The following is a 15,381-nucleotide window of genomic DNA, read 5'->3' as shown; positions in this document are numbered from 1 at the left end:
TCCTTATCTCGGGCAGCGCAACACGTGACGTTTTCCTAACGACTCGCCAGTGCCCTTGCAACTCACACGGGCTTCAGACATCCAGCAGATTATTTCTTCTTGTTTACGGAGCAGAGGAACTTGAAACGTTCAAAGCACTCCTTGGCTGTCTTACTTTCCACCATCTTTGCAATTTTCTGGAACTTGTCCTTCTCCTTGTAGTCCTTCAAGTCACGCAGGCCCTGCTCCAACTGCTTCTGCTGCTTCAGAGACCAGTTCTCCACAGACGAGACAGCAGGGCTGGGAGCCGAGACATGCGAGGGTGAGGCGGCGGGGGCAGTGGGGTTGCCAGACCCTGCGTTGTGCAGTGCAGCGGTTAGCTCGCTCACTTTGGCCATGGCCTGCTCCTCCGTAAAGCGATGACGGAGAACGTTGCAGACCTTGATCCAGCGGTCGACGGTGCCAGGTGGGTACTTGGCCGTCGCCTTCTGCAGCCGACTCAGATCCTCCTCCGTCCACTCTGGTCCCGCATCGACAGGTGCCTTTGCTGCCACCGCTGCGGCCTCTTTTTTCTTCGCTGCCGCCGTGGTCGCGTCGCCGTCCTGCACCTTCTTCACAGCCTCGCCGTAGCGGTTCACACCGCAGTGCTGCTCCATCTTTTGAATGAGCGCGTTGAACCGTAAGACGGCCTCCACCTCCTCGTCCCCTTCCATATCCTTGGTCTGCGAGTTGCTCGTGCGCGGTCGGCGCTCTGCCGGGCAGGCCAGTAGGACATCGCGCAGTTTCTGCGCTTCGGTCGCGTTGGCGACCTTGGAAAAGAGCCACTGTACGTTCGGGCGGCGCACACAGTCTGCGAGGAGCTTGTTTGTCGGGGTCTCGTCCAGGAGCCCGTGCTGTCCAAAAAAGTCCAACACCGCCGTCTGTGCCTCACGCATCGCCTGCTTCTCCTCCTGCTGTGCATTCATCTTTGCCTCTTCCCTCTCCTTCCGCTTTCGGACCTCTTCAGCGCGGCGGCGCTCCTCCTCGGCTGCGAGCTGCAGCCGGAACGCCTCTCGCTCTCTCAACTCCTTGAGGCGTTTCTCTTCCTCCTCCTCTCGGCGACGGCGCAGGCGTGGGTCGTTCTTACGAGCCCGGTCGACCAAAAGTCGAATGCGCTTCTGCTCCTCCTTGTGGAAGTGGCTCAGATGGCGCGCGTTCTCGCGCTGGTAGTAGCGCTTCTCCTCGCGGGGCATGGTGTCGTCAATCTCGACCAGGTCCGCCAGGTGTGAGAAGTCGCGCCAGCTCTGAAAACCTGCCCAGCGGTCGTAGAAGCGGAGCACCTCGGCGTACGACGTCTTGTCTGTGCCGAGGGAGGGCATGGCGGGGACGCTGCTCCACTTCTTGTTGCGTTCAAAGACCGGGCCGAAGGTGCTGAAGAAGGCGTCCACCTCCACCTGCTCTCCAGGGATGGCGTCGTCGAACGGCCGCGAGGAGTCGTAGGTCTGGCGCGTGTCTGGATCGCCAAGGATGTCGAAGGCGCGTTGCACCTGCTTGAAGAGCTCATCAGAGTGGTTCTGCTGCTTGTCGGGGTGCGTCTCCAGGCAGCGGCGGCGGTAGGCTGCCTTGATTTGGTCGTCAGTCGCTCCGTCCTGCTGCTCTAGTTTTAGTACCTCGTACCAGTCAATCAGCATGTCGTCGTCCGTCAGCTTCACGAACTTTTTCTTGCGGGAAGAGAACTGGTAACGGGCACTGTCTCCGGCGCCATCATCGTCATCTGCATTGTTTGCACCATTGCTGCCTGCGCCAGCGGCAATGCCATCGGCCTCTTCCGCGGCCCACTGCTGCGCCACATCAGGGTCAGCCTGTGCTTTCTGCATGCGCGCATCCTCGTGCCGCAGCTGTGTCGTGAGGGCGACAGTGTGACAGAACGCTTCTCCTTGCGGAATGACGCGGTACGCCTCGATCCAGCGACTCAGCTGCGGCGGCGTATCGGCCGCGACGGCATCGGTGCCGGTGCTTGGCTGCGTCTGAGGCCACTCGAGCGCCTTCTCACCCGACTTCAAGACGGGCAATTCAATCGATAAGATTTGCATTGCGGGCAGTTGCCGCTGTTGTAGTGACGGTGGTGAAGTGTAGGGGGAAAGAGATGCCCTCGAGTATGTCCGTGAATAGCGCTTTTAACGCAGACCCACAGGCACAGACGTCCTCAGAGCTTCTTTCGTAGGTGTGTGTGTGCGCCCTAAAGGGGCAAATATACAGGGGGAAAGAGAGCTGGGGAATCAGCTGCATCTCAACAGTAGTGACGCCATGGAGGTCTTTGGCATCGTAGCCGCATTATGTAGTTTGTGTGAATGCCTGCACCTCACAAGCGCATGAGGGAGGGCTGCGGTGATAGACAGCACACAATCGGATTTCGGCCAGAGTGTAAAAAATACCTCAGCTGAAGCCGACTGGGATATCGGAGGAGGTCGGGCAGATACGTGAGGAGCCGGCAGCTCGTCTACCCCATTCGCGTAGGGCGACATCTTGTCCAGCGAATGTGTGGCCCGTTGTTCGCCACGGCATGAACGCGCCGGCCCATACCCATAAAGCGCTAGCACTGTTCGTACTGCTGTAGGCGCATCTACGGAAGCGTCCCACGCTCGGCCCCCCTTTTCTTTTTAGTCCTTCTTGTTTTGCTAAACAAGCAAAGTGAGATGGGCTCTCGTTCTTGGCAGTGAGACGAACAACAATCAAAACACAACAGAGGCGAAGGCACACATGAGAAGGAAGAGGAAAGGAGACGCAGACCAACGGATTAGCAACATCTGCCGAGATGCGAAGGGGCACAGAAGTGACACCATAGAGGAGGAGAAAGGGAAAAGGAAAAATAACAACAAGGACTGAGGGGCCACAGACAACGCGCCTACACGTCCATGCACACCAGAAGAGACCAAAGGAGGACAGTGACGAAGTGGAAGAAGGTGGAGACAGATAGAGAGAAAGGGGAAGTCGCGGCAACAGGACAGGAAAAAGAAAACCCAACAACAGCAGCGATAGAGAAAAGAAAAGTGGCTCTGAAAGGGTCCGTGGAGGGAGAGGGGAGAAAAAGGGAAGTGCACGAGAAGAAAACGAGACGTACCAAGCACATCCACACGGGGCAATGGACAGAAAAGAGGGAGTTGAACTTCCTTCGATTTCTTGAGTGTAGATGTGTAAGACGAGGGGGAGGGGAGCGGGATGGAGGACGCAGACAGAGGGAGAGACAGACGCACATACACACATTCGCTTGCGTGCATGAATGCGAACCGTGCAGAAGAAAGAAAAAAGGCGAGGGTGTGAGTGAGGGGGAGGGGGAAAGGAATGAGTTGGCTTCCATAGTGTGCTCCCTACGCCTTGATGTATGTGTATACAAACATGCGTGTGGGTATGGAGTGGCTCACTTACATCTTTCTCTCAGCGCGTGCGCCCATGCCCCCCTCCTCTCTCCCGCTTTCTTCCCCTCCTCCCCCTCCCATCTGTCGATCTTGGCTTCTCTGTGCGTGTGTGTATGTATGTTTACGGTTTAGCTTGATTGCGGGATGGACAAGGAAACAAGGAAAAGAAAGGCAGAGAGACATACAGAAAGGAGGAGGAGGAGGGAGAGAAGAACAAGTCGACAAGGGGGAAGTCATGCATGCCTCGTTAGTGCTTCAAAATATACCTCCCTTTTTGTCTGTTTTGTCGGTTTCTTTTCTCGCCTCTTCTTATTTTGTTGTTGTTGTTTGGGTGGTGATGAGATGGCGGTGGCAGTGGCTGCTGCTAGTGGCCATGATGGTGGGGTAGAGAGGGGCTTTATTTTCCTCAGCTATCCAGAGGCAAACACGCACAGAGGGAGAGAGGGAGCAAGAGATGCCCAAGAAGGAAGGAGCGTTATTATCTGGAGACGAGAGGTGATGGTGGGAGGGGGAGGGTAAGGGGGTCGTGGCGGCGGAAGCAGAAGAGAGGAAAGAGAAAGATACCCCCCTCCCCTCCCCCCACACATACCTACAGTCGTGCACAGGGATAGACATATGGGAAGAGACACTTCCACGGACATAAGATGCATTCATGGGATCAAACGACAGCGAGCCACAGGAGTGAACACAAGCATGAAGAAAAGAGCACAAGATGGATTGTAGCTTACCACAACAGACGCATAAAAATGCACACAAACTCTCAAAGGTGGCGGGGGAGGGTCAGACGAATGAAAAATCAGAGAAGCAAAGAGGCATGTCAGGGTCACGCAGGTGGAGTACATCCCCGACAAAACAAGAAAGAGAGAGAGACAGTGAAGAGTATGTGAGTGATGGGGGCAAGGTTGAATCAGCATTAGCGGGGTTAGGCACACACGCACACACAGGTGGGTGGCCGAAGAGCTGATCAACCACCACCCCAATCCGAGAAAGCAAAAGCAGTACCCACGACATCAGCAAAAGCAGTACCCACGACATCAGCAAAAGCGACTGCACAAGAAGGCACGCCCGGGGCACTAAAAAAAAACAGCAATCCGCAAAAGCTGTGGGTGCGCGTACGCGTGCAAGAGAAGTGCAGGTGTTTTTCAGCGCTTTTTTTGGGCGCTACTACCACAGAGGGCCCCAGCCGAAGTACATCGTCGTGTAGTTGTCGACGCGCGTCGCCTCGTCAATCAAGAAGCTCACCTGCTCCTCCGGCGTCATCGCCAGCGACTGTGTCCGCACGGCAGTGTCGTCGAAGGCAGTTGACATGTACAGGAGGTCTGGCCGGCGGCAGCTATCTTGCGTGGTGTTGAAGATATTCACCTTGCTGTGGTCAATCGCCATCTCCATCCCGCGCAGCTTGTTACGAATACGCTCTGCAATGTCTTGCGGCGACCGGCTCTTCTCCATGATGTTCTTCATCTTGCCCTTGTACTGCACGATCGGGTCGTGGACAAAGGCGGAGAGCAACGCCATGATGCTATCACGGTTCTTGTGCAGTGTTGTCTGCGTGCGCGTCGCGGAGGCGCGGAAGACGCCATCCACACCGAAGACCTCCATCGCGTTCGTCAGCATGCGCGTGAGACGGAACGGGATCGTCTCGGGCAGAACATGGCGCAGTCGACCGACATCGAAGCTATCGCCAAAGTCAATGTGCACAATCTTGCCAGAGGACATGGAGATGAGGATGTTGCCGAGATGCCGGTCACCAAGGCCGAGCACGTAGCCTACCATGGACATGGTCGCCAAGGACACCGTGAAGGCAGTTCGGCGGTCAAGCCACTGCTCCGCCGTGTTGGCGCGGTGCCACATTACTCGAGAAACGTCAACAGCTTCGCAGTGCTCACTCTGCATCACAAAGTCCAGTATCTCTGTGCGCTGAATGAGGCTGAGCTTGTCCCAGTTGCCGAACGACCCAACGTACGCGCGCAGCACGCTCGACTCCTGATGCGTGCGCACGTTCGAGATGTTGGTGCGATAGTTGCAGATGGTGTTATTGATCGTGTTTGCGTTCTCAACCCAGCCCAGCAGCCCCACGTTGGAGCTGATTGGGATGACAGGGAAGCGGTGGATGTACGCGCTGCTCGGGATGCGGGTGTGGCTCAGCAGCACGTTCACCATGCCAAGCAGCTGCATGACACGTTCATCCATGCGGATGTCCTCGTTGCCCTTCAGGCAGTACGTGTAGAGGCAGCCATCCGAGCCGTTGAGCTGGATGCGGCGCGGTCGCTTCTTCGACGGGATGACGTCCAGCTTGGAGCTAAAGGACGCGATAGTTGGATAATGATCGCAGCAGTGACCGTCGTACTCGCCGAATACAGCCACGGAGAGGTTGCGCAGGTGCAGCAGCGGCTCCATCGCCTTCTGCGGCTCGCGCCCCAGCTTCTCAGCCACGTGCTTCGAGATCTCCTCGATGAGTTGGCTGACAACGCCCGCCGCTTTTTCTCGCTGCCCGTTTCGGTCGTCCTCCATGACCATCTGCACAAACTGGCCGATGTCGCCGACGGTGAAGAGAAGGTGACGCCGATTGGCGTGGAAGATGTCGAGCGTGTTCTGCAGACGGCGGTACACCTCTTCAGGGTCCTCCTCGTACTCGGCGTTCGGGTTCCACGCAGCGGCGACCTGGCTCAGGTTCTCGCGAATCTTCTCGATAGGAATGGCGGACACATCCACAAGCAGCTTCGCCACCGCCTCGGCCTCATGGAAGATGCGCTTTGGGCAGTGCTGGATGATGCCATGCACAATCTCCTGCTTCCGCGCCATCGGATTCGAGCTGTCGGACATGAAGGGTGCACCCGGCACTATAATAGTCTCATCTCCGTTGTTGTTGACGGCGCTGTTGCTGCTGCTGCTGGAGTCCGACATCATCACCACGAGGAGCGGAAAGACAGTCGCCTGTGGATGCACCTCGCAGAGGGAGCGCAGGATCATGCCAATCACTTCGCGGATGTCGTGACTGTCGCTGCTAAGGTGGCCGATAAGCTGCGGAATGGTCTGCACCCAGTGATCAATCGGGATGCGTGATATACTGTCAGCCACCGTCTCCTTCAGAAGCGCCACTCCGTTGTGGATCACCCACAGTTGCAGCAGACGCATGACGGCCGGTAGCGCCTCGGAGGAGTCTATACAACGGCAGATAGCGCTAACAAAGCCCTGGTGCGCCGCCTCCACGAAGGTGCGCTGGTCCTCTGGCGAAAGATTGTGGTCGCGCTGCTGGATGCGATAGTTCATCAGGCCCCAGCTGTGCCACGCCTCGTAGCTCGATGGGACTGCGCGGATGGCCTTGTGGAAATGGCCCAGTTCCTCCTCGCGGAAGCCACGCTGCCAGAAGGAGTCGGCGTGCAACTCCTGCTTCCACGTGCCGAGCCGCAACTGCGCGTCCCCGTAGCATGCGGGGTTGTTCTCCACCAGGTCCTTGCCGCAGTCGCGCAGAAACACTTCCATGGACTCAACGGCGGCCTGCCGCTTTCCTTGACTCCACAGATGCGTGATGAAGCCGACGGCCACCTTCGGATTCTTGTCCACCGACGACAGCCTCGCCGCCGTGATGCCTTCTACTGACCCAGGTGATGCTGCACTCGTGCTAACAACGTTGCTGCTGCTTTCGCTGAAGGAGCCGTGCCGAAGCCAGTTCATGGCCCACTCCGTCAGCTGTGGGTGACTCGCCTGCCGGGTCTCACAGAAATGCAGAATCATGTCTGCCATCTCGTCCGTGCTGAGCACGAGCGAGTGCAGCATCAGCGAGCGCAGGCTCGGCTGCAGGGAGTCCGGCTTCAGTGAGTGGAACCGGTTGTTCCACCGCTCGTAGATCTGCTGCCGGCCCTTGGCGGAGCGGCAGTGGCAGTAGTCAATGATCTCCTCCATCTCCGTGAAGTGCTGTAGCATGGTCAAGCTCTCGTAGGCGTGCATGTAGCTGAGCGGAAGAAGAGTGCGCAGGCTCTCATCAATCACGAGTTTTGACTCTGTGATCATGTGGCGCAGGCTATCGTAGGCGGCGCTGCTGTGCTCCGTAATGGCGTTCTTCAGCGCCACACCGTTGAGAAAGAAGAGGCGAAGCGCTGTGGTGTGTCGCTCTGACATGGAGAGCCGCTCCGCGAGGTGTTGGACGTCGTCCCATTGTCCGAGTAGCCACGCCGCCGTTGCACCGCAGCGTGCGACCGTCGAGGACACGTACGCCTCCGGCCGTGCGCTGACCTGCATGGCTACGTCATAGGCCCGGTTCCACTCACCGCACAGGGTGAGGGTGCGCACGTAGCCTTCTAGAATGTGTGGCGGTACTGTCATATCGCGCATCGCCTGCTGTGTGATGGACTTCGCGTATGTGTGCTGCGCCTTGCTCCACCAGCACAGTAGCTCGTAGCCGAAGCCTGCTTGGTCCTCACCGCCTTCGTAGCGAATAGCGCGGAAGAGTCCGACGACGGAGTCCTGCATTTCACGCTGGCTGTAGAGCCACGCCAGCGGCCAGACCGTCTTGTGAATAACCTCCTGTGGCATCTTCGTGCTCCGGTAGAGGTTGAGCATGGCCAGAAGACGATTCTCCAGGTAGCTGAGCGCCTTGTCATACATACGGGTTCGCTCTGCAGCGCACACAATGTCTTCTGTCGAGAAGAGCATGTTCGGCTGCGCTGGGATGTGCGCCCCGACAAGGTGCACATCAGTGTTGCAGCTTTCAGTGCTGTGATCGTTGCTGTGAGTGGTAGCGGTGCTGATGACGTGAAACTGAGTGGCCGTCGCCGGGTGTTGCGGCGCGTGAGAGTCGTAGCGACACACGATGGAGTTCACAAGGGGCCTATAGCTTCCCATGACATGCACACCCGCCCCGCCCAGCACACTAGCCGACGGATGGACGACGTTGGTGGGGGCCATCGAGCCCTCCGGCTTGCTCTCGCTGTCGTCTCCGTTGAGCGTTTCCACAGGCGAGCAGCTGCGCTGCTCCGCCGCTGCCTCCTGGGCCGATCCCTGTAACATCGGCGAGTCTACGTGCTGCGACTGCTGCCGTTCAGTCCTGGTCTCCGCATTCTCGTTGTCATCAAGCGAGGTGAACTCGTACATGCCCGTGTCACGGCCAGAGGCGTTGCGGTGGCCGTTTGCGCTATTGGAGGGAGTGGTAAGTGGTGTTGAGCCGCCACTGCCGGCCTCATCGCCTGCTACCTCGGTACCGCCGTTTGAGCTGCGCTGGAGAGTCCCCCCTTGCCGTCCGCGCACCTTCGCCATGTGTAGCGGATCGATGGGTGCATCGCTGGAAGTGGAGAGCTCCACCTTGGGCAGCCCTGTTGACGCGGAGCTGCGGGTGTGCAGAGAGACAACGTTGTTCGTGCTACTCGTCGTGCTGCGCAGCAGAAGTGACCCGCTCTCGGAGGGATGACTGAAGCGATGATAATCGACTCGCCGCATCGACCGCACCACCTCGAGCACATCCGGCTTTACGTTCGGTTCGTTATGGTCGAGGTAGTCAGCGAGGCCAAGACATTTGCTCGACAACTCATGATCAGAGCAATTCAGCACGAGGGTCAGCATCTCGTTCAGCTTTCTGATTTGGTCAGCTGACAGGGACTCGTAAAGGCACTTGAACGAAGGCAAGAATAGTCCCCGACGCAGGGGTTCATGCTTGTCGAGGAGGTCCACCATCATGCGGAACGCCGGGTGCGGGGAGACGAGAATGATGTACTTCTGGAACTCGGCGAACCACTCGCGCAGCTTGCTCTCCTTGAGGCGGAAGCCCAGTTCCACATGCTTCATGAAGAGGTCGATTTCTTGACCCGCTGTGTCGGTTCTGAACTTCGGCGCCATGTCTTCCTCCCCCGTTCCCCCAAAGGTCTCCGGCACGTTTGTGCGACGCAGATATGACCCGCCTCCAGCCGCCCCGCTCGCTGCTGCTGCTGCTGCGCCACCACCGGTGGTAGGGGCGCCGAAGCCGCTGATATTGACTAGCGGACCAATCCCTGAACTCCCTGGATTCGCCACTCCCAGTCCGCCACTGGCACTGCCTGCCACTGGCCCCCCGGGGGGTATCGAGGAGTTAGCGCCGCTGCCGGCGAGGTCCGTTACGCTAGCCGCCGGCATGTTCATGGCGTTGAATATGGAGGACCTGGTCGGGTTCGTCATGTGCTCCTCCCCTTCACCGATGCGGTCGCGCAGCATTTTGATCGTGCCGCGGCCGCTGGGATGCAGCGCCGCCAATACCTTGAGCGACTCCCGCACCCCTGGGGTGGAGAGGCGCGGGCCGAGATCTTCGTTCAGCTCGCAGTGCCGCGTTAGGATGCAGATGCCGTGCAGCAGCGACGAGAAGAACTGCACCGCCTTGAGCTCGCACACGATGTGCACGGCAGCGCAGAGGGACTGGCTGCGCACGTCTACCAGCTGATCGGACTGCTGCAGGAAGTGCAGTAGCATCGGAAACACGACAGGGATGCAGTGTGGCGGAATGTAGCTAGTATTCAGCACAATCTCCACAACACGGAGGCAGAACTCGCGCGATTCAGTGCGGTCCTGCAGCGCCACGTCCACCAGCCTCGGATACAGCCACGCCCACGACTCCGACTGATCCTTGCCGGACAGCTTGCCTGGCTTGAGCGCGCCCACCACCTCCAGAACAGCGCGGAAGAGCGGGCGGTCTTTTGGAGTCCACAGCTGCTCCAGCAGGACCACAATTTCAGGCAACATTAGCCGCACGATACGCTCGTGCCGCATGGCGGTAACCGCTGCCAAGACGTGCAGCGCTTCCACCCGAAGAGCCGGGCTATCCGTGGCGCGCTTTGCGATCTGCAGCACCGCCCGCACGGCGTGGACGCCGCCGACAAGGTCCTTCTTATCTTGTGTGAAACGGATGAACTGGAGCAGGGTGCGCAGAGCCTGAGAGCAGACGGCGTCGGAAAGCGACGCGTCCAGCACGCGGCTCAGCGTGCGGTATACGATCACTGTGTAGTCGTAGGTGAGCTCCAGGTCAGCCTCATTCTGGATAACAGCCTCTTCCTTCTTCTTTGCGGTTGTTGCGACGGGCTGCGCGGAGGGATCGATGGCACCGAGCTGTCCGAATAGCGTGAGCATACTCAGCGATTCGTTGACAGTGCAGGAGCTGCCGGTGTAGACGTGTGTCAGCGCGGTGATGAGCTCCTGCTGCTTACGTAGATCTGTCGAGGAACTCGGGATGCACATTTCGTGCATGTGCACGAGAACGTTGATGGCAGCATGGCTCAGTGTCGGGGACGGTGACTGCTTCAGTATCTCCACAACTGGGTTGTAGAGCTCCAGAACGTCGTCCTGGTACTGCAAGATAGCCTTCTCATCTTTCGTCAGCGCCTGCAGGATGGCTTCGAGCGTCTTGAGAATGGAAAGCAGCACTACGTCTGGAACGCTGACCTCTAAGAGACGCTTGCGAAAGGCATAGAAGACGCGGCTAAGGTGGTTGTTAAGTTGACGAATGCACAGTCGAGTAAAGGTTTGCAGGTCAGCCATACTGCGCAGAAGTATGCCCACGTCGTTCGTGTACTCAAGCACCACAACACACGACTCAACGATGACGTACAGGCTCTGCTGCACCGCCACGACAGAGGGGGAAGGCTTGGAGTCCTGCGTGATGGCGACGAGCAGCTCCACCGTTTTCTCGCGCACCAGTGCTGTGCTGTTCAAGAAACTCAGCAGTGAGGATAGGATGCGTTGCTCCGATAAGAAAGGGCGCAGGTTCGAGGCGTTCGCCAGCAGCGTAATCTCGTACAACCCACACTGGCGGTCGACCTCCATCAGGACATTCTTCATATACGTTTCCAATATCTCTGTCACACGAGTGGAGTAGGTGGAGGTCTTGTGCTCTTTCGCGTACGCTATCCACTGCCGCAGACTCGATATGATCGTCTCGCTGCTCTGCTGCCGTACGAGTGGATCCTCGTGACGCTGAAAGGCAATCACCAAGTTCTTAAGATCATGCAGATGCTGTACTGACGTTAGGGGCCGTTCTGTGAACACCTTTAGTGCCACAGTCAAGTCGTTCTTGATCGCTGGCGGCGATGCTGCTGCGGCGTTTCCTCCACCTGCGCCGCTGTCTCCTGGCACTGTGTGTGGTACGGAGCTGAAGGGCGGGCCGATCGACGCGGTGAGCGGGGTGCAGTGAAGTGGTCCGCCAGCACCGTACGGGGCGCCGCTGTTCGCGTCGCCGCTGCCGACGGTGTAGGCAGTGTCGGAACCCAGAAAGCTGCTGTTCCCCGAGAGAGGAGGACCAGCGGTGGAGCGCACTGCCCCCGATGAGCTCGGGGTCACGCTGCTCGTGCTGCCTTCATGTCGGTGCATTGCCGCGCTCTCGCCTGGCCGAAAGTACTGTGTGAGTCGCCCCACTGCTCCACCACCGATTGGTGCGTTGCATGTCCCTGGCCGAGAGACCGTCATCACCGGCTCCGAGCCACTACCGGAGCTGAGCGGGTGAGACCGGACAGCGCGAGAGGCATTGTTGCTTGCCGCGCTCGAAAAGACACCGGTGTTACCATCGCCGCCATCGCGGCTGTGAAAGGAGTGGTTTTGCCGCTGCGGCTGTTGCGAAGTGGAGTTCGACAGCTGGGTTGTAGGCTGGGGCGATGTGGCCACCGCCGCCAATGGTGCGAAAGGCTCCTTCAGCACGCTATCCACCAGCTTGTCCAGGGCTGTCTGCACATCGGCGCGCAACTGAGGACACGAGTTTTGTATTGCACGGAGAGAGTCTACTAGGGACTGGGTCAAGGTGGCGTGGGCAAGGTACGGTAGGCAGCGCTGTACAACGTCGTCAATGGTCACGGTTTGGTGTCCGCTGAAGCTGGAGGCGTTGAAAACCGGTGCGTTGGTCGAGGTAGGGGAGGGACTGAGGGAGCACGTGACTGCCGACCGCTGTGAGGCTGTCGCAACGGAGATAAATGGGGCGCTGGCCTGATCGTCGTTGTCGTCACCGTTGTGGCACAAGAGGTGCCGCTGAAGCGCCGAGGGCGAGGACGTGCTCGTTTCGCTACCGGAGCGCAGCTGCGGCTGGAAGTGCGCCGAGGTTGTTAAGTTGTCGCGGCTGGAGTACCACGAGGTGTTGTGTGCCTCAGCCATGGAGGGTGATAAGGAGAGGTTTTGATTGGCGTTCTGCACTGTGGGGCTCGGTAGTGTGGTAGATGTGCTGACGTGGTCTCCGTGGTGTCCACCCATGGGCGCCACCGATGTCGCGCCTCCGCTGGCCAAGGTCGAGGACGCGCAGATGGCTGCCATGATGGACCAGCACGCCTCCTGTGTCTCCGGGCGGGATATGTAGCGATGCAAGATCGACTCCAAGTTTGTACGATTTGTCGTGTCAAGCACGCGATACCCCACACTGCGGATAAAGGAGGCCACATTGTGTAACTCGTGTGCCTTGAAGCGTTCATCGCGAACGTTCTTTACGGGATCCATGATGATAGCGCAGTACGTGGTGCGGCGCGGTGTAGACGCAATGTCGACCGGTGCAATGGCTGGCACGAGATCGCACACTGCGCTGCGCACCTGCAGCGACTTGGACACCCGGTGCTGCTCCGTGACGAGCACGCACAGCTGCGGTATCACCTGCCTGTCGATTGCCGAGAGCCCACGACTGCTGAGGAGGGCGTGCAGCGCCTTCAGGGCCGATACAATGTGACTCTCGTTGTGCTGACTCGCGTTCAGAGCCCGCATGCATTCATCACAGAGACGCCGGCTCTCCAGCACCAGCTCGTTGGGTCGCATGCTGCTTGTGTTTCGGAAAATGGCGACGAGGCACTCGTAAGCGGCTTTGCGGAGCAGCGCGTCGGGGCTGCCTGTGAGCATCATGCCGAGTTGAATCGCCTGGGCGCGAGTTTTACCAGAGATGTAGCGCGGGTTCACCTCCGCAGTGGCGGCGCAGCCCAACATGACGGAGAAGAACTGCGCCGGAAAGGCTGCCTTCACCTGCTGCACACGGCCGTGTAGCTGCAAAAGCGCCTGCTCGCAGTTTTCGCGGAGCTCCTTCTGCACAAACGCCTTCAGCGGTGGCTCCGGCCCCGGGTAGCGAGCATCTGCCTCCAACAGGAGCTTGTACACCCGCTGCGCTTCTCTGGCAGTCTTCTCAACCCCGCTCTGCCGCAGTACCGATAGACTGCGGCAAAGGCGAGTGTACTTGGAGTGAGGACTGGCGTAGGCGATTGGGATTAGCGCCTCTATAAGGCTCACCGCGAGCAGCAAGGAACGCTCGTTTGGCGTCCGCGACAGCTCCGCCAGGACATCGCGGATGCGCTGCTCCAGAAACGTGTCTCTCGACAGAGGGTCGAAGTTCGCCAGCGCGCGTGCTTCGATGGCGTCCACAGCGTCTCGCAGCACCGCCAACGCGTGCGGACTGTCCACAGAGCATTCCAGCTCCCGTAACAGCTGGTTCACCTCCTCGTCATTTGCATCTGCGAGGATCCTGCCGGCGTTGGGATTAGGTCCGTTCGGTGAGCCAACGTCGCCGTCACCGAGCCTGTACGCTGCTGCCGATCCGAAGTCCGTAAAATTTGTGCGTGTGCCACTGAAAAGCACACCGGCCACGGCAGAGCTCGTCTGTGCGGCGGCGGAGTTCGCACCCGCGATGGCCGGCGCCTCGCGGCCGCGGAGCGCCACGCTCGGCTCCAGCCAACTTCTATTGCTACTCACGACACTGCTGGGGGTCGGGCCTGTCAGAGATCGAGGAGAGCGCTGCTGCTGCTGCTGCGCGCCAGGAGGCTGTTGTGAAACCGAAAAGACTTGCTTCTGGTTCTGAACATGTGGTAGCGGACCAATTGGGTGCACAAAGCGAGCGCTATAAAAGGCGTTACTTTTGACGTTTGCATGGGCAGCTAACGCGCCGCCAGCGGCACCTGAAGAAATGTTCATTCCTGCAGCGGGGCCACCCATGCCAGACGCGGTCAGTCCTGGAGGTCCATGCTGATGCAAGTGCGGCTGCTGCTGCTTCTGACTAGCGTGGGTGGGTGCTTGCGGTACGGGATGCTGCGAGTGTTGAGATCCAGACACCTGGCCACACGCCGTGGTCCAGTGCAGCTGCTGCATTCCCAAAGTTGAAGATTTTCAGAGAGAGAGAGAGAGAGGAGGGGGGGGGCGTAGAGGCGGCGGAGGCAAAAGCAGAGAAGAGGAAAAAGAGAGGAGGCAAGCACACTCACAAGGGGGGGGGGCGAAAGTGGTGGAGGACGAGAAAGAGAGCGAGAGAGGCGCCAACCTTCTTCACATCAGTCACCCCACCAACCCAGAGAAAGCCACGCAAGGATGAAAAGAAGACGAGAAGCTTACAGGTCTGCCCCAAGACAGTGAGCCAAAGACAAGCACCGCGACAAGAGAGAAGGAAAGCGAAAACGCCGATACCACGCAAGTGACACAGAGGGAAAAGAGGAGGAAAGAGCTTAGGAAAAAAAAATGACGTGATTAGACGGTGTTCAAAGATACAGACAGGCACAGGCGGAAAGACAGGCGCACCCCTGCCCTACAGGAACGTCAAGTGTTTCCCAAGCTTTCAAAGCTGTCGCGTGCGCACACACGGTTGCAGGAAAGACACTCACAGCTTCTGCAGACAAACAGGCGCAAACACTGCGACACCACGAACGCACGGGAGAGAGAGCGCGCGAGGAGAAAGAGGAGAGAGAGAGCAGCACCCCCCCAAGGGGAAGTATCGAGGGGCGTAAGCAAAAGATGTACTGGAGAGTCGTTTTCGAGAGTTACAGGAAAAAGAGAACAGCAAAAAGCTAAAACGTATGTGTGTATGAAAGGCGAAGACAGACACCGACACAGACAGAGAGAGACACACACACAAGAGGGGACCGAACGTGACCAGGAATAGCGATCGAGAGAGAAGCAGCGTGCAGGAGATGAGAGAGAGAGGTTTGGGGTGCGTCTGTCTGTCTGTGAGCTGTCGCCGCTCTGTCAGTGCACAAACGAAAAGGGAGGGAGAGAAAAGGAGGGGAGTTGACGTGGGGAGATAGCGGAGGGAAGGATACGTAGTCAACCGCCAGCA

General features: G+C 58.7%; 2 protein-coding genes across 2 annotated transcripts; both read right to left on the bottom strand.

The window, feature by feature from the left end:
- Positions 1–89: 89 nt before the first annotated feature.
- LBRM_20_5290 (DNAj-like protein) lies at positions 90–2,051 on the bottom strand (the record flags this gene model as incomplete). Its single annotated transcript, XM_003723030.1, has 1 exon — positions 90–2,051. One exon carries the CDS (start codon positions 2,049–2,051, stop codon positions 90–92), a length of 1,962 nt encoding a protein of 653 aa, XP_003723078.1.
- A 2,487-nt stretch (positions 2,052–4,538) lies between these two features.
- LBRM_20_5280 (putative phosphatidylinositol 3-kinase) lies at positions 4,539–14,426 on the bottom strand (the record flags this gene model as incomplete). The annotated part of the gene is made up of 1 exon (XM_003723029.1): positions 4,539–14,426. The coding sequence occupies one exon, from the start codon at positions 14,424–14,426 to the stop codon at positions 4,539–4,541; it is 9,888 nt and encodes a 3,295-aa protein (XP_003723077.1).
- Between the last annotated feature and the right edge of the window lie 955 nt (positions 14,427–15,381).

Source organism: Leishmania braziliensis (genome assembly GCF_000002845.2).
Source record: "Leishmania braziliensis MHOM/BR/75/M2904 contig, possible fusion of chromosomes 20 and 34".
In the NCBI taxonomy this organism is placed as follows: Eukaryota; Euglenozoa; class Kinetoplastea; order Trypanosomatida; family Trypanosomatidae; genus Leishmania; species Leishmania braziliensis.
This window is presented reverse-complemented; position numbering and strand designations above follow the sequence as displayed.